General features: G+C 39.6%; 1 protein-coding gene across 18 annotated transcripts; it reads left to right on the plus strand.

The window, feature by feature from the left end:
- Positions 1 to 608: 608 nt before the first annotated feature.
- LOC115711403 (replication protein A 70 kDa DNA-binding subunit B) lies at positions 609 to 15,378 on the plus strand. 18 transcript variants are annotated; one of them, XM_061111833.1, is made up of 11 exons: positions 609 to 748; positions 949 to 1,179; positions 1,504 to 1,581; positions 2,399 to 2,551; positions 2,808 to 3,084; positions 3,181 to 3,277; positions 3,357 to 3,481; positions 3,598 to 3,676; positions 3,756 to 3,820; positions 14,103 to 14,161; positions 14,249 to 15,378. In XM_061111833.1, exons 5-11 carry the CDS (start codon positions 3,009 to 3,011, stop codon positions 14,471 to 14,473), a joined length of 726 nt encoding a protein of 241 aa, XP_060967816.1. In that variant the 5' UTR covers positions 609 to 748; positions 949 to 1,179; positions 1,504 to 1,581; positions 2,399 to 2,551; positions 2,808 to 3,008; the 3' UTR covers positions 14,474 to 15,378. The 18 variants fall into 18 exon arrangements, with proteins under 18 accessions (XP_060967816.1, XP_060967823.1, XP_060967814.1 ...); XM_061111840.1 differs by lacking the exon at positions 609 to 748 and adding an exon at positions 1,831 to 1,913 and having other exon boundaries at positions 798 to 1,068; positions 1,516 to 1,581; XM_061111829.1 differs by lacking the exons at positions 609 to 748; positions 949 to 1,179 and adding exons at positions 1,186 to 1,322; positions 1,831 to 1,913.
- The last annotated feature ends 2,617 nt before the right edge of the window (positions 15,379 to 17,995 follow it).

The raw sequence follows: 17,995 nt of genomic DNA on the forward strand, positions 1-17,995 counted from the left end.
ATATATAAAAAAAAAAAAAAAAAAAAAAAGACAAAAAACAATAAAAAAATGAAGCAACCCCATTACAGTAAAACATAAGTGATCGAAAAACATAAAACTCAAACTAAGTATTGTAACTATAATATTCAATCTTATATTAAAATCTTGTATTATAAGTTTGTAATAACTAGTGTGTGTTTACAATTAATCTTTCTTTTTAACTTATCATCACAGTACTACTAATACTACTACAATACCAAAACAATTATATTGATGTACAAGTGTAGTTACGAGTCATCAATATATGAATGAAAATTTGAGAAAAGACAAAAAAAAAAATATGAGAAAAAGAGACAAAGTTCTAAGGAATCATGAGGGAATATTCTATTATTGACACTTCTATATTAATAGTAAGATATGAGAGTTGTATTCATAATGTGTATATGTATATACCGCACTCCTTCGTATACGTCAGGAGTCCATTGATGAGAAGGGGCTGGGGAAAGCTTGAACCCAATTAGCTTTCTCCAGCCCCTTCTCATCAATAGACTCCTGACGTATACGAAGGAGTGCGGTATATATATATACACATTATGAATACAACTCTCATATCTTACTATTAATATAGAAGTGTCAATAATAGAATATTCCCTCATGATTCCTTACAACTTTGTCTCTTTTTCTCATATTTTTTTTTTGTCTTTTCTCAAATTTTCATTCATATATTGATGACTCTTAACTACACTTGTACATCAATATAATTGTTTTGGTAAGTTATTATTTTATCTTTTTTATTATATTAATATTTATTAATTTTTTTTTGGAATATATTATCAAAAATTAAAAACTAATCTTTCATTTTTTTTATTACTGTAATTTCTACAAGGTTCTATTACACTTAGTAGTCATAAAAATTGATAGCTATCATTCACACAAACCTACATGTGTCTCTCTTTTTGCTTTTACTAGAAGATGTGTATCCTTCATTTTCTACCCACTTCATCTGTTCGAACTCTCCAGTAACATTGCTGTATCATTTCACTTGCCAACCAAAAAAATCAAGCTCGTCACTTGAGTGCAAAAAAAAAGGTACCTTCATAAACTCTCTTTTCAGTTACAATTTCTACTATTTCTCAAGGCCTCAAACACTTAAACTACTTCCACTACTGCATTTATTGAAACTTTGGTGTCATTGTTATTGTTAGTACCAATCCTTAATTGTTAGCTACCTAAGCAAGTAAATCTTAGTTCTCTCTCTTTCTGCAAAAACTATAACTTTCATTTCTCTCTTATCTATTGGAGTTTGTTGTACAAGTGGGAGGCAAAAAGAAAAAGGAAAAGGGGTAATGAATAGTTTTTTCTCTAATTTTTTGGATTGTGTTTCTATTCTTTATATGACAATTATTCTTTATATAAGTTTGGAGTATGATTCCATATGTTAATAATTTGTTAATCAACACTCTTTTAATATTGCACCTCACATGTTTGATGAATTGCCCACTGTGGCTTTGTCATGATAACCAGTTTCTTTTGAAGGCTCAACAACATCTTGTGCTTTGCTTGGGTTTGCTCTTTGTTCATTGCAGGACTTGGTCACGTAAGGTTGGTATTTTCTTAGCTTTCTTATTTTATCTATTCCAGCTTTGTACGGAATTGGGATCGGTCAATTGTTTGATAACAATTTTGAGGTACACCAAAGTATGGTCTAAACTTTTTGTTGAGCTTTACATACACGGAGACCGAATTTTCTCATGTTTAACAATGTTTTCATGTCATTTCACACTAGCCAACTTAATGCACTTTTCTTTCTTCAATGTTATACTGATTTGCCTTATAATTTATCTGTTTCAGCGTGCAATTCTTCTTTGTTATCTTGTTCTTTCTCAACTTCGATTGGTAATTGGTTTCCATGATTGGGTATTGAAATAAAATTGGTACAATTCTATAGCTAATAATATTTACTGTTTCAATTGAAATTTTATAAATTCCTTTTTTTTTATCAGTGTTAGATTCAGTTCCCATTTGTTCTTTTTCTAAATGAAACCAAAAATAGACTTGTGTTTGTAAATTAATAATAATATGTCACTATGATTTTGTATACTACAGATACTATATGATAGTGTTGTAGTGTGAGGTACAAACTTTTAGCTCTCATGGACATTAGGGAGCATCTCTTTGTTACTTATTTTACACATGTCCAAGTTGAATTTATATCAATAACACTATTGTGAGAGTAATCCTCCATTCTAACAAATATTGCATATCTTGTTGTCCTCATTGTTTTTTAATGTTGCAACTGTTTTATTTTTTTGGCATGATTTTGCTGCAAGATAATAGATTATACCTCACAATATAACAATATGACTCTATTTGGTTGATCACTTCTTTTGCGAACCTTAATCATTTCTATTCATTTCAGGTTTTAATGGCAACAATTGAGAAATTTATTAAAGATATTCACCCATCAGAAACAAAATGGAGGGTGAAAGTGATTGTTCTAGAGAAAGGAATGCCGAAAACTGCTCGAAATGCTACAAAAAGAAATCAAAACTTGCTACTATCTGATTCGCAGGTTAGCTGATAAACATATTATCTCCTTTTCTTGTTCAATTCTTCTTCTCTCAAATAGTATTTTTGAAGATAATAGATAGCTATTTTGAAGTTAATTTTTAACATTTTTTACTACTAATTTTCGTTCATTTACGGTATTCTTTAGATGTCACTATTTATTCTTCAACTTAATTATTTCCTAGCTTTCATTATACGCAAAATGTCTGCTCATTTTCTCTTCATTTTGCTAACTGAAAATTTATTTCACTCTTGTATAGAAAACACAAATCCAGACCACTATATATGATGATGACATCGAGAAGTTCCAAAATACCTTGGCTGTTCACGGATGCTACTAAATATCAAACACCTATGTCAAATTTACAAAACCACAATATCAAGTACTAGAGATACCATATGAATGGGTAATAAATAGTAGATGTACTTTAGTTGAAAATGTGCCACAGGAAGATATCTCAATGTTAACTTTAGTAGAATACAATTTCACTCCTTTTGTTAGCTTCTCAGATCATATGGATCAATCAACTTCAGTTGGTAATTATATTGCTCTTTTCAATTTGCTTATATTAACATATTGCTATACAAGTGAAAATATTAATAACTTTTTTCTTGGTTTCTTTGTTTATACAGACTTGATGGCAGTTGCAATTATTGTGAATCCTAAGAAGCAAATATACACCAGTAATTGTTTGCAAGACTTACAAGAGCTAATAGTTGTTAATGAAGAGTAAGATTACAAAACAAAATTCATGTACATTTAGATTACATTTCTTTATTTTTGTTAATAATTGAAAGCTATTATACAGGAAAAAACCAATTGGCCTGACATGCTGGGGACATTTTGTTGTTAATGAATGTGCTACAATTACAAAATTAATAGCTACTACGCCTATCATTGTTGCTAGACGTCTGAAAGTCACATCATTTAATGGTAGATCATTATCTCATTTTATTCTTTGATTTCCCATTACTTTGTTTTAAACGTTATTGTTATCTTCCAAATTTACATGTATTATCATGTTTACCATTTCATATTTTGTATTTTAGAAATCTCATTATCAACAAAGATAGACAGCTCTCTCATGATCAATCCAAATGTTGCTAAAGTACAAACACTGAGGCGGTGGTAAGTAACCCTTACGTTTAGCTTCAAATATATATAACATAAACTTGACTAATAATTTCTCATTTACACTTACTGTCAGGTGTACTGAAAATGAAACTTTTCTTCAAGACCCCAGAATGAATAAGAAAACATGCTTAGAATCCATGTCCTGTTAAAGAAAATGAAGCAGAGGAGTACACATGAGGCTGCTGTACTCTGCACTGCAGAGAATTCACTACTGTGATATCCTAAGAATCAAGAAAAGATCCTTTGAATCTTTTCTGTTATAGCAGTGGTCCAGCCAATGCACAAGTGTCACAATGCCATTTACTGCTGCTGAATTCAAGGAAGATTTTTTACCGTTTTATGCCAATTGTTACGTGCAGTCTATGATGGCACGTTACAAGCTAAGTGATGCCCACAAGTTGGCCAAGTGGTGGTCAAGTGGTGGGGCATGTTGTGGTGCATGCAGGTGGCATGCTGATGCTTAGTTGTATGCAGTGGCATTTTCGTAAATATCTTCAATATTGTCCGGATCGGGACGGGACTTGGTATTCGCCATTTATTTGGGTCTACAAATAGAATGGTGCAATCGGTTTGGCGAAACTAGGTGATTTGGTATATGGTGCTTCCCATATGTCTACAGAGCAAAAATCATCTATGTTCCTGGTAGAAGGCTAAAAGCTCAGAATGCTCTTTAAGGGGGTACCCTGGTGTCAGCTCTCCACCACCCCTTGCACCTTGGTGCTAAGTGAGCTACTACTAGCCAGTGGGGACTAGTAGGGCGGGCATATGAGGACCACGAGGGGACTCATATGTCTCCATGAGTTGGAGTACTCATGGACATTATCGGGCCGACCCGGTAGTGCGTCGAAGAATGCCGCCAGAGGTTCAATGGTACGTTTCCCTTGGCTTGCCGGTATGCCGCTTGCACGAGACGTGGCCTAGATCCTCCAAGAGACGTCGTGGTGCGCCTAGGCCACGAGTCTCAACACGAGATGACACGGGTAGTCATTCGTGGACTAGTTTGCATACGCGCATGGGACGGATGCACCATGTTGGAAAGGGACAGAGGTCTAATGTATGCAACTGGTTTGGTGGCTTGTCTTGAGGGCCTGCCAACATGCGTGGAGGCATGGCGCCTTGAGGATTGGTCCATGGACGTATGGGAGTCCTTGGGCGACGAGGGAGACTATTCGGACAGTATCGAATGGGGCATGATAGAGGCGTTGGCACGTTGGCTTGGTGTTGGCATCTCGCCACACATGCTACCTTGGTCACGAGTGACAAGGTGAGCGTCGGTGTTGGGATTTGTCTGACCATGGTGGGAACCTATGGACAGTGCGAGTATCTTGGCTAGAGAGTCTCGGTACATGAATGCACTCATGGATGCTTGCGAGCATGACTCGGCGGGAGTTGTTCGAGAGACGGAAGTGTGCCCGAGGCACACGGTCGCGCGAAAATGAGCCCATTGTTACTCGGATGGTTGGAAGGCCGACCTTGGCTTAGAGAAGTCAAGGTGCCGCACGGTGTTCCGCCGCCCGAAAAGGTGAGCCCGTGACGGTTGGTATCGAGCCAAGTTCATCTCGGTGGGAGGTGAACCCGGGTCGGCCTATCCTGCAGGATGTAGGCGTGTGGACGGATCGAGATGGTCCTAATGTTGGAACAAGACGTCGTTGAGCCAGTTAGCCTTTTAAAGAGGATCAGTAGGCTGAGATGGAGTTAAGACTGGGTTGCTTTTCTTCATGGGAATACTGGACATCCTAGAGAGGAGACGTTGATGGTTGCTTCGAGTCAAGTTCAGAGATGCTAGAAAGACAACTACCACGTGAGACTGTAGAGAGGCGCAACAGAATGTTTGAAACTCGTTGGCATAGGACAAGGTTGAGAGGATAGTCCAAGCTGTATGCTTGGTACACTAGGCCATGTTTGCCTGAGTGACATTGTAAGCCGCAGGAGGCGCTTTTGTTGAAAAGGAAGCTTGCTGGCAGGAGTGTGGAAGTAGTGCAGGGACCGTCAAATCCTTGTTAGTCACGACAGAGGTCGAGAGTTGATAACTGAGATGGGTCTAATTGGGATAGACATGGAATGCTTCAGTTGCTACATTGTGTGTCGAGAGGGACGCACATGGAGACCAAGGCAGGCAGAGGCCGCAATCGTCAGAAGATGGTTGTACTTGGAGGTGTTCGCATGCGAGTTTTATTTGATCCATATGGAAGAGCCGAGGCAGTTGAGTGGAATGTGTTGGCTTGTTAAATCGCCATAGGGCGTAAGCCACACAAAGACATCGATAGAGTTGCGGAGTTGTGGAATAAAGGCATCAAGGAAGCCAGCAGGGCTGAGAAGACCGAGCGCAAGCATTGAGATGGCGCTAGAGTTTGTGTGGAGGCCAGAGGGCCGTGCCAGTGAGACTTAGTAGTCATGTTGGCCTGCGAAGGTCGAGAAGGGTGCTACAGTTTACATGAAGGCCAGAGGGCTGCGTCATTGGAACTTAGTACACCGTGGGAGCCAGAAGGGCGTGATGCAAGTGTGAATCAGTTGGATGGTTGAGTGGGAAGTTAGTGCATGCAAGTGGAAATCGACAGGGGTGCTAATGAAATAGTTGACTCGAGAGTCACATCCTGCGGGATGCACTCTTAGATGACATGGTGTGCATGAAGAGTTGGGGCGGTCAGGCACTTGCGTGTGAGCATGTTGTCGAGGACGCCAACAGATGAAGTGGGGGAGAGACCTTCACGGTTCACTTAACAAGATTACTTATTCATTACAAGCATCGAGATGAGTATCATGGAGATTGATTGTTGTTCAGGATGTAAAGTCAAGAAGATTCAGGACACAGGCAGAGCCAGTTATCTAGGGTGAAAGTCCGCAGGACTCAGGTACTAAGATAACACCATGGCAATGTTGGCCGAAGGCAAAAGTCAGTAGGACTAGGGTACTAAGGCAACAATGAAATGTCGAGGGGCGAAGAGTCAGAATGATCGAGGCATTAGTTCAACATCTTCATCAAAGTGAAATGTGGAGTGGAGGAACCGTATGCGAGTATGCGGTTAGCTTGCGAGCTATATCTTGAGGGATATTCCTCTAAGAGAGAAGTTGTTTCCCAAGTTGAAGTGGGGGAGCCCACTAATTCATGTGTTTGAAGAATCAGGGTACTTGTTCGCCGTGTGTGAATCCAGAGGGAAACACTGCAACAGATTGGTTGTTCAGGGTGAAGACTTGCATGATTGCTGCAAGCTGCAGATAGACAATATGCAAGGGCGTAGACTGAGATCAAGACTGAGCTAGTTTGCGGCATGTTATGGGCATGTTTTGTGTTTATGGGAACACTGGTGTTGTATGGGACACTGTAAGCCGAATGGTTCAGAGAACATATGCCGATGGGAGATAGCGGATTGGGATGACTTCAAGTCTTAAGAGTAAGACTGGGTGTCAGCAAGTTTGTCGAAAGTTAACGAGTCATCAGAGGATGCAGGGTTGATTTTGGGGATACAAACTTGTGACACAGTTTTGGGAGCCGACACAAGCTGAGCTCGTAGGAGCCGGCATGCGGTGGGTCGCCGGGACCTTTGCATGAAGCCGTGGGTATGCGGTTGGGCCGGAGGGCCAATGTTGTCAACTTCGCGAAGAAATTAGGTGCAAGAGTGCACTTGGTGCTGCATTGGATGCAGTTGGCTTGCGAGCCTCGTCCAGGTGGGACGCACCAAACTTTATCCTGCGATGAGTGTGTCTTGCTCGATCGCCATCAGGAGGATGGTGCGCCATAGAGTTGGCATGTGAAGTTTCCAGAGGGACTTAGCTTCAGTGGAAGCGTGTTTTGTAGGTGCCGTTGGGAACGGTTGGTTTGCGAACCTCACCCCGAGGGGTGCACCATACTTAATCCGTGTCAAAAGGAGTATGCATTGGACGATTGGCGAGTGAGCTGCAATCAGAGGATGTGGTAGCTTCAGGGTCGGTGTTGCAAGTGGCTACTTGGTCGACTGTAGGACGCCGTGATGGACTCGGAGGAGTTCATGTAGGGAAGTATTCTGTGCAGCAGGCACTACTCCATGGGTGGATCTGAATAGCGACAGTGGCACAGGGTCTTTGATCAAGTCTAAGAGTGGGCGTGCGAGATCATCACCAAGAGGGTGGTTCTACGGAGGTAGGGGGACAAGTGCAGACTTAGGATTCGGGAGAAGCTTGGGGTAAGCTTAGGAGTCGAGATCAGGAGGATTTGCCTGCGGTCCGTCGATGAGGGCATCGACATGTTGAAGTGGGGGAGAATGTTACGTGCAGTCTATGATGGCACGTTACAAGCTAAGTGATGCCCACAAGTTGGCCAAGTGGTGGTCAAGTGGTGGGGCATGTTGTGGTGCATGCAGGTGGCATGCTGATGCTTAGTTGTATGCAGTGGCATTTTCGTAAATATCTTCAATATTGTCCGGAATGGGACGGGACTTGGTATTCGCCATTTATTTGAGTTTACAAATAGAATGGTGCAATCGGTTTGGCGAAACTAGGTGATTTGGTATATGGTGCTTCCCATATGTCTACAGAGCAAAAATCATCTATGTTCCCGGTAGAAGGCTAAAAGCTCAGAATGCTCTTTAAGGGGTACCCTGGTGTCCGCTCTCTACCACCCCTTGCACCTTGGTGCTAAGTGAGCTACTACTAGTCAGTGGGACTAGTAGGGCGGGCATATGAGGACCACGAGGGGACTCATATGTCTCCATGAGTTGGAGTACTCATGGACATTATCGGGCCGACCCGGTAGTGCGTCGAAGAATGCCGCCAGAGGTTCAATGGTATGTTTCCCTTGGCTTGCCGGTATGCCGCTTGCACGAGACGTGGCCTAGATCCTCCAAGAGACGTCGTGGTGCGCCTAGGCCACGAGTCTCAACACGAGATGACACGGGTAGTCATTCGTGGACTAATTTGCATACGCGCATGGGACGGATGCACCATGTTGGAAAGGGACAGAGGTCTAATGTATGCAACTGGTTTGGTGGCTTGTCTTGAGGGCCTGCCAACATGCGTGGAGGCATGGCGCCTTGAGGATTGGTCCATGGACGTATGGGAGTCCTTGGGCGACGAGGGAGACTATTCGGACAGTATCGAATGGGGCATGATAGAGGCGTTGGCACGTTGGCTTGGTGTTGGCATCTCGCCACACATGCTACCTTGGTCACGAGTGACAAGGTGAGCGTCGGTGTTGGGATTTGTCTGACCATGGTGGGAACCTATGGACAGTGCGAGTATCTTGGCTAGAGAGTCTCGGTACATGAATGCACTCATGGATGCTTGCGAGCATGACTCGGCGGGAGTTGTTCGAGAGACGGGAGTGTGCCCGAGGCACACGGTCGCGCGAAAAATGAGCCCATTGTTACTCGGATGGTTGGAAGGCTGACCTTGGCTTAGAGAAGTCAAGGTGCCGCACGGGTGTTCCGCTGCCTGAAAAGGTGAGCCCGTGACACCAATCATTGTATTTGAAAATATTCTCTTTTACCTATAATTTTGCCAGCTGTAATGAGCAATTTGCTCACGTTTGTAATTGGCCACTGGCCATCCTTTTCTATATAAAGAAAACCAAATCTCAGCATTAATTGAGCTGAGGAAATCAATTAACATTATTACCATATTTTCACTTGGTATCAGAGCCAAGATGTCAACCAACAGTCAGGCGCAATCAAATGCAGGAAATCCCGTCATATCGCCGCAATCTCCACAAATGCCGAGCTTGCCCAAAGAATACCCAGCTCCATGTCCCACACCATTTCAGCACTCTAAACCAGCCATAATCTTTAAAGCTTGACATGAACAACTACAGTTTGTGGAAGACAATGGTCTCCACCATAGTAAGGGGTTATCGTCTTGACGGATTTCTAAATGGTTCTAATGTTTGTCCTTCTGAATATGTCTCTACGGGTCTCACTGAAGATGGTGCTGAAGTTATCACCACACTCAATCCTGAGTATGAGAACTGGATTGTTAATGACCAGTTACTCATGGGCTGGTTGTACAGCTCTATGACTGAAACAATAGCCTCTGAGGTGATGGGATCAACAAGTGCAGCAGGTTTATGGCGTGCCCTGGAACAACTCTATGCTGCACATTCGAAATCCAAAATGGATGATACGCGAACTCTCATACAGACAACAAAGAAGGGAAACACCTCCATGATCGATTACCTCAGGCAAAAGAAGAGTTGGGCAGATTCTCTGGCTCTTGCAGGAGAGCCATATCCTGAAGCTCAACTGGTAACAAATGTCCTTTCTGGTCTTGATAGTAACTACCTAACCATTGTTCTGCAAATTGAAGCCCGTGCAAAAACCAGCTGGCAAGAACTTCAGGAGCTGCTTCTCAGTTTTGACAGCAAAGTGGAAAGGTTGCAAGGAGGTTCATCTCTAAATAAAAACCACACAACTTTCTCTGATCCTCATGCCAACTATGCACATCGACCCACTCAAGGAAGCAGAGGCAGAGGAAATAGCAACAACAATGGAGGGAGACACTTCAACAGAGGCGGTGGAGGTAGATCTCGTGGCCGTGGAAGAACCAACAACTCTAAACCTACATGCCAAGTGTGTGGGAAATATGGCCACTCAGCTGCCATTTGCTATAACCGATTCGATGACAGCTTTATGGGGTCTGATCCACACTCCTCAAACCAGAACAAAACCAGCCAAAACACCAACAACCCTTCGGCTTTCATTGCTACACCTGAGATTCTTGACAGTGAAGCTTGGTTTGCAGATAGTGGTGCAAGTAATCACATCACAGCTGATCCATCTGTGATACCCCAGAAGCAAGAATATGGTGGTAAGGAGAAAGTGACAGTAGGGAATGGTGATAAACTTGTCATTTCTCACTTTGGGAATGGCAAGTTATGCACAAAAACAGGACAATATCTTAAACTAAATGAAATGTTGCTTGTTCCTACCATTGCTAAAAATCTTCTTAGTGTTTCTAAACTCACCACCGATAATGATGTGATTATTGAATTCCATTCCAATTTTTGTTTTGTGAAGGACAAAGCAACAAGGAGGGTTCTACTTCAAGGGATGCTTAAGGATGGACTTTATCAACTTCAAGTGCCTCAAAACAAGTCAGCCTATTTCAGTTTTTTATCACCTAAGTCTACTGGTTTTAAGAACAATCCTTTTACTGGTTTAGCTTTTAAAACCAAGTCTCATGTAAATCAGTCTAAAACTGATAAGTTTGTCATTTCCACAAAAGATGTTTGGCATAGGAGACTAGGCCATCCATCCTCTAGAGTTTTACATCAAGTTTTAAATACATGCAATGTTAAATTTTCTAAGAATGAAGTTGATCATTTTTGTGATGCATGTCAATATGGCAAATCTCACTCTCTTCCTTTTAAGCATTCCAACAGTAGGGCTTTGAAAGTTTTAGATCTAGTGCATACTGATTTATGGGGACCCTCTCCCATCACTTCCAACCATGGCTTTAAATATTACATTCACTTTGTTGATGATTGCACTAGATACACATGGATATACCCATTGAAAAATAAATCTGAAGCTTGTGATGCTTTTCTTGCTTTTAAATCCTTGGCTGAAAATCAATTTGAAAGGAAAATTAAGGGACTTAGGACAGATGGTGGGGGAGAGTATCAAGTGTTGTCGGATTTTGTTGTCACTCATGGCATTAATTTCCATCACTCATGCCCTCACACCTCTTCCCAAAATGGGAGAGCTGAACGAAAACATAGGCATATAGTAGAAATGGGGTTAACCTTGTTAGCTCAATCTAGCATGCCACTCAAATATTGGTGGGATGCATTCTCAACTGCTGTCTATTTAATTAATAGACTTCCCACACCTGTCCTTGATCACAAAACACCATTCGAATTACTTTACAACAAAATACCCGATTACAAGTTCCTTAAAACCTTTGGTGTTGCTTGTTTCCCTTGCCTAAGACCTTATCAAGCACATAAGTTTCAATTTCATTCCACCAAATGTGTGAACCTTGGCTATAGTGATTCACACAAAGGGTATAAATGTCTAAGTCCTACTGGTCGCATCTATATTTCACGAGATGTCGTATTTAATGAACTTGAATTTCCCTTTCAAACAGGATTTCTTAACAACTATCAATCTGAAAAACCAGTGATTATACAAAGTTCTACTTGGTCTATTTTTCCCTCTGTTATACCAATTGCAGGCCCTCGGCTCACTTCTGAAAGTCCATCCTTAAGCACTCAAGGAGCAGAATCCTCAACTTCTCAGTCTCACAACTCTCAGGTACATCCTACTGTCACTCCTCTCACTTCTCGCTCATCTACTGGCTCTCCTTCAGGTGGTGAGAGGGGATTATCTGAACATCATCCTCCTAGTCCCATTGCTACAGCCTTCTTTGATCCTGAATTGGCCTTAAATCCTGCTGAAGCTGCTGTAACTCCTGCTGAACAGTCGACTGCCTCCACTACTCAGGCTACTGCTGGACACCCGATGATCACCAGAGCCAAGGCTGGCATCTTCAAGCCCAAGGTGTTCATGGGAGAAGCAGTTTGGAACCCTCGATCTAGGGAACCAACAAGTGTTGTTGAAGCACTTGCACACAAAGGCTGGAACAATGCTATGAATGAAGAAATTACAGCCCTAAAAGCCAACAAAACTTATGTTCTTGTTCCTCCTGCACCTGGTCAGAACTTAATTGGCAATAAATGGGTGTTTAGAGAAAAGTTCAACTCTGATGGATCTCTCCAAAGACTCAAAGCACGGCTAGTTGCTAAAGGCTTTCATCAAAGACCGGGAATTGATTTTGGAGAGACTTTTAGTCCAGTCATCAAAGCCTCAACAGTCAGAATTATCCTTGCTATAGCAGTCTCTAAAGGCTGGGATATAAGGCAATTAGACATAAATAATGCCTTTTTAAATGGGACACTTGAAGAGGATGTTTTCATGGCACAACCTGAAGGATTCGAAGAGAAAGGGAGAGAACATTTTGTTTGCAAATTGAACAAGTCTCTATACGGCTTGAAGCAGGCTCCTAGAGCATGGTTCGACAAGTTGAGGGCAACACTGTTGAGTTGGAATTTTAAAAACTCGAGAGCAGATACGTCTCTGTTCTTCTTCAAAAATGGCACCACTTTTATCATAGCTCTAGTTTATGTGGATGATATAATAGTGACTGGAAATAACAACAAGAAAGTAAATGATTTTATTGTTGAACTTAACAGAAAATTTACATTGAAAGATCTCGGTTCTTTACATTTTTTTCTTGGAATTGAAGTGTACAGGGACGAGACAGGCCTTTACTTAACACAGACAAAATACATTGAAGATTTATTGAAAAGAACCAAGTTCATCAATCTCAAGCCGTGTCCCACACCAGCCACAGCAGGGAAGCCAATGTCCCTTAATGATGGAGAGCCATTGCACGACATCACAGCCTATAGAAGCGTCATTGGACGACTGCAATATCTCTGTCACACTCGTCCAGATATTGCCTATGCTGTTAACAAATTGAGCCAGTTCTTGAAGGCTCCCACGACAGCACATTGGAGTGGTGCCAAACGTGTTCTGAGATATCTCAAAGGAAGCATGAACAAAGGTCTTCACATCAGCTGTGATTCTCAACTTAACATCACTGGTTTTTCTGATGCGGACTGGGCTTGCTGCCCTGATGATCGAAAATCTGTTGCAGGGTATTGTGTTTATCTTGGCAACACACTTGTTTCATGGTCCTCCAAAAAGCAACACGTTGTATCAAGATCGAGCACGGAATCTGAATATCGTGCTTTAGCTCATGTCTCGGCTGAAATATCATGGATAGAATCTCTGCTGAAAGAAATTGGCTTCCCTCTTAAAACTGCTGTCACTTGGTGCGACAATCTAGGAGCAAGTGCCCTTGCTTCAAACCCTGTGTTTCATGCTAGAACAAAACATATTGAGATTGACATTCACTATGTTAGAGATAAAGTGCTTAGAAAAGAACTGGAGGTGAGATACATACCATCCTCAGATCAAGTGGCAGATTGTTTGACAAAAGGTTTGACAAGCTCTCGGTTTCATTTCCTTGTCGACAAACTTGGAGTCATGAATTCCCCCCTCCGTTTGAGAGGGGATGTTAAAGAAAATGAAGCAGAGGAGTACACATGAGGCTGCTGTACTCTGCACTATAGAGAATTCACTACTGTGATATCCTAAGAATCAAGAAAAGATCCTTTGAATCTTTTCTGTTATAGCAGTGGTCCAGCCAATGCACAAGTGTCACAATGCCATTTACTGCTGCTGAATTCAAGGAAGATTTTTTACCATTTTATGCCAATCATTGTATTTGAAAATATTCTCTTTTACCTATAATTTTGCCAGCTGTAATGAGCAATTTGCTCACGTTTGTAATTGGCCATTGGCCATCCTTTTCTATATAAAGAAAACCAAATCTCAGCATTAATTGAGCTGAGGAAATCAATTAACATTATTACCATATTTTCACTTGTCCCATCTAATAAAACCTCAACTACATCTTATGACACCTATAAATGCCATTAAACCAGTTGAGCTAATTTACTTGTTGAACTTTAATTATCTCTGCATTTGTTTACCACTCCAAAACTCCAAACAAAATTGATTAATGTTTTAGGGTAAGACATATTGGACCACAACTTCAATTACTATCACAAATTCAACACAAACACTTTGGTACATGGTATGTAGCGAGTGTAAAAGAATTACAACTACTGACTTCAATCAAGCATTCACTTGTATAAAATGCACTAAAAATGCAACACCTGAACCACGATTTGTCTTACTTTTAACGCAATCTACATTTTCTATTTTCTATATTTTACTTTCTCATGTTTTATAAATTATTTATAATTTCTCCATTTCACTATATTATCATATCAAATATGTTTTATTTTATAAAAAATAACTTCAGTTCAAATTCACACGTGACAAAACATTACATATAGTATGTTACATTGCAATGTATTCAGAACTAGAATCACTGTACAACTTAATGACTCAAGTGGTTCCTTGGAGGCAATAATGTTTGGTAAAAAGGCTGAAATGTTCTTATGTTGCTCCACCTCAGACCATGTCAAATTTTCAACTCAGGTAATAAATGTAGGAAATATTTTACCAGGATCTAGATTTACTAACAACTATGTTTCATTAACATCCTAATATGAATTCTAAAACATTGAAATAAACACATAAGGTTTTAAGAAAACCTTACATTGGGTGTAGTGAAATATAATGACTCCTTCCGTTCAGATCTCTAGCTCTTGATTCTTTTCTGTAGCAGTGCATCACCAAGATCTGAACCTGGATCTCCTTCTCTCCTTCCTTGATGTTAATTCTCCTTCTTGTTGGTTGGATTTTTCACAATCTTCCACACTATGATTGAGATACCACTTGATGTGTGTGGGCACTCACTAATTCACTCAAAGGCTAAACAATTGAAGAAGAAAAGAGAGGTAGAGAGTGGAGGCTAGGGTATAGGTAGAAGGCTTAGAATTTTCTCTCAAGGAATGAGATGCATCATCTTTTTCCTGAAGCCATCACTATCTATTTATAGGTAACCACCTAAGTTTAGGTTAGAATTATTTGGCATTAAAATAATAGACAAATAAATGGTAAATTCTAAGTGTGTCCGGCGATAGGTTTAGGTAACCATTTTGTAATTTTGCCATTTTGTCATTGTTCCATCCCATTTTCTCAAAAACGTCAATTTTCTAATTTAACCACTTAAATGCCAATTCCAATTATTTAATAACTAAAAATTAATTATTAAATAATATTGTCATTTAATATATTTATTAATTAGACATATAAAGTCTCTTAATTAATAAATAAAACCTAGAATCTCTTTTCTTCACAATTTTGCCCTTGCTTAGTGAAAATTCATAAACTAGACATAGTCTAATTTTAGAATTATAATTGATTAACTAAAATCAATTAACTGAGTCTTACAAGCAGTATGGTCTCAACTAGTAGGGGGACCATGGGCCTATATAACCGAGCTTCCAATAAGCAGATCAAGAATTTACCAAGTAAATTCACTAACTTATTAATTCCTTGTTGAATCTACGCATAGAACTTAGAATTGCACTCTCAGTCATATAGAACGCTCTATATATTGCACGATATAGATACGCTATTAATTATCCATTGTTATAATCCTAATTTGATCAATGATCCTCTAATAGATGATCTACATTGAATAGGGACTAAATTATCGTTACACCCTTCAATGTATTTTATCCTTGAAACACTTAGCTCCGTATAAATGATATTTCAGCGAAGTGAAATGAGTAATCAATTATTTATCTCTGTTTATCCAAGCTCGAAGGATATCATCGTTTCACTTCTAAATACCTATAGAAGTTATAGATTCTATATCTATGTTTAGCGCACCCACTCAATTATAATATCATGTTCCCAAAATGTACGTATCACCCTGACCCAAAACTAGGCTTAACTAACAAATCAAAGAACATGTATAATACTCTTGAGATCAAACCTAATCATATCAGGATTAAGATCATTTGATCTAGGATCAACTAGGTGATATTGAATTGAATAGATATTACGGTAAATTTTAGTATATCTAATCAAAGTTCAATATCGGTCCCTTCCAATGTATACTCCATACATCCGATACTGGTAAACTTAGCCAATACTCTGGAAAGGACATACCACTTATCTAAGGTGTGAGAATACCTATCACTGATTACCATGCTAGTCTAAATCCAGTGAACTGACAAATCAGGGAATAAACTTTCGAACATATAATCAAGATTATATTCCACTGTGCTGACAACACTATAATCATTAACAAATTCATATTTTCTGGACTTAATAGAATTTATACATTAAACAATCATGAAAGAAATCATGTGAACCATGCAACATAAAATGTTATTTCTGATCTTTATTAACTAGTTAATCTGATTATATTGAAATGGGTTTTATTTAGGGCACTTCTCCAAAATCACTACTCCACCCCCAGAGTAATCACCATCTCATCAGCAGACCTTCTAGCACTAAGGCAAGTCTAGAAATCTGATTTGGTGTAGTCTAAGAGTATTAAATACACCCTTATCGACTAACATATAGTTCCTCTTCTTGATCTTAAGATTCACTTGATTGTCTTCCAATGTTCCTTTCCTGGATTAATATGATACCTACTCATTACTCCCACTCAACAGCAGGTGTCTGGTCTAAGGCATACTAAAGCATATCTGAGACCTCTCACTGTTGATTCAAGGAATTCTTTCATGGCTTTATCTTTTCTGGAATAGTTAAGACTTTTCCTTAGATAAATAAAATCTATGTCTAGAAGTCGAGAAGCTTCTATAGATTTCCATTAGAAAAGAAAATGCTTCAGCATCTTACTAAGGTAAGTTGCTTGCATTGGAGTAAGTAATTAACCAGGTATACCACAAGCCATAGGTTTAGATAAACTCAAACCTATAATACTAGGAACAGGAAGTTTTGTTAAGTCCATTGAATAGACTTACAAACAAAAATTTCCTTTCTTGTCCTTGTAATAGAAAACTTTTGGTTGCTCCATGTGAATGGATTTGACCATACTTCTCTTGGCTTTTCTTCTTAGTTTCTTATTTTGACAATCCATTACTTGTTTAAACTCACAATGGATTTTAATCACTAGTGTTTTTCAAGTCATAATAAGGTGAGTTCCTAGACACTCTCCCACTACGACATTGTACTGTGAATTATATCTAAGAAAACCAAATGGTATTGTCCTCTTCGGTTGTGTTAAAACAACAGAGGCAAAGGGTGTTGGGTTTTGTGCCCTAAATAAAACTCATTTCAATATAATCAGATTTACTTACTTATAAATATTAGAAATAACATTTAATGTTGCATGGTTCACATGATTTATTTCATGATTATATATATAATGTATGAATTCTATTTAAGTCCAGAACATATGAATTTATTAATGATTATAGTGTTGTCAGCACAGTGGAATATAATCTTAATTATATGTTCGAAAGTTTATTCCCTAATGTGTCAGTTCACTGGACTTAGACTGACATGATAATCAGCGATAGGTATTCTTACACCATGGATAAGTGTTATGTCCTTTCCAGGGCATTGGCAATGTTTACCAGTATCGGATGTATGGAGTATACATCGGAAGGGACCGATATTGAGCTTTCATTAGATATATTAAAATTTACCGTAATATCTATTCAATTCAATATCACCCGTTGATCCTAGATCAAATGATCTTAATCCTGATATGTTTAGGTTCGATCTCAAGAGTATTATACCTGTTCTTTGATTTGTTAGTTAAGCCTACTTTTGAACTGTCAGGGTGATACGTACATTTTGGGAACATGATAGTATAATTGAG

This window comes from Cannabis sativa, chromosome 3, assembly GCF_029168945.1.
Source record: "Cannabis sativa cultivar Pink pepper isolate KNU-18-1 chromosome 3, ASM2916894v1, whole genome shotgun sequence".
Taxonomy (NCBI): domain Eukaryota; kingdom Viridiplantae; phylum Streptophyta; class Magnoliopsida; order Rosales; family Cannabaceae; genus Cannabis; species Cannabis sativa.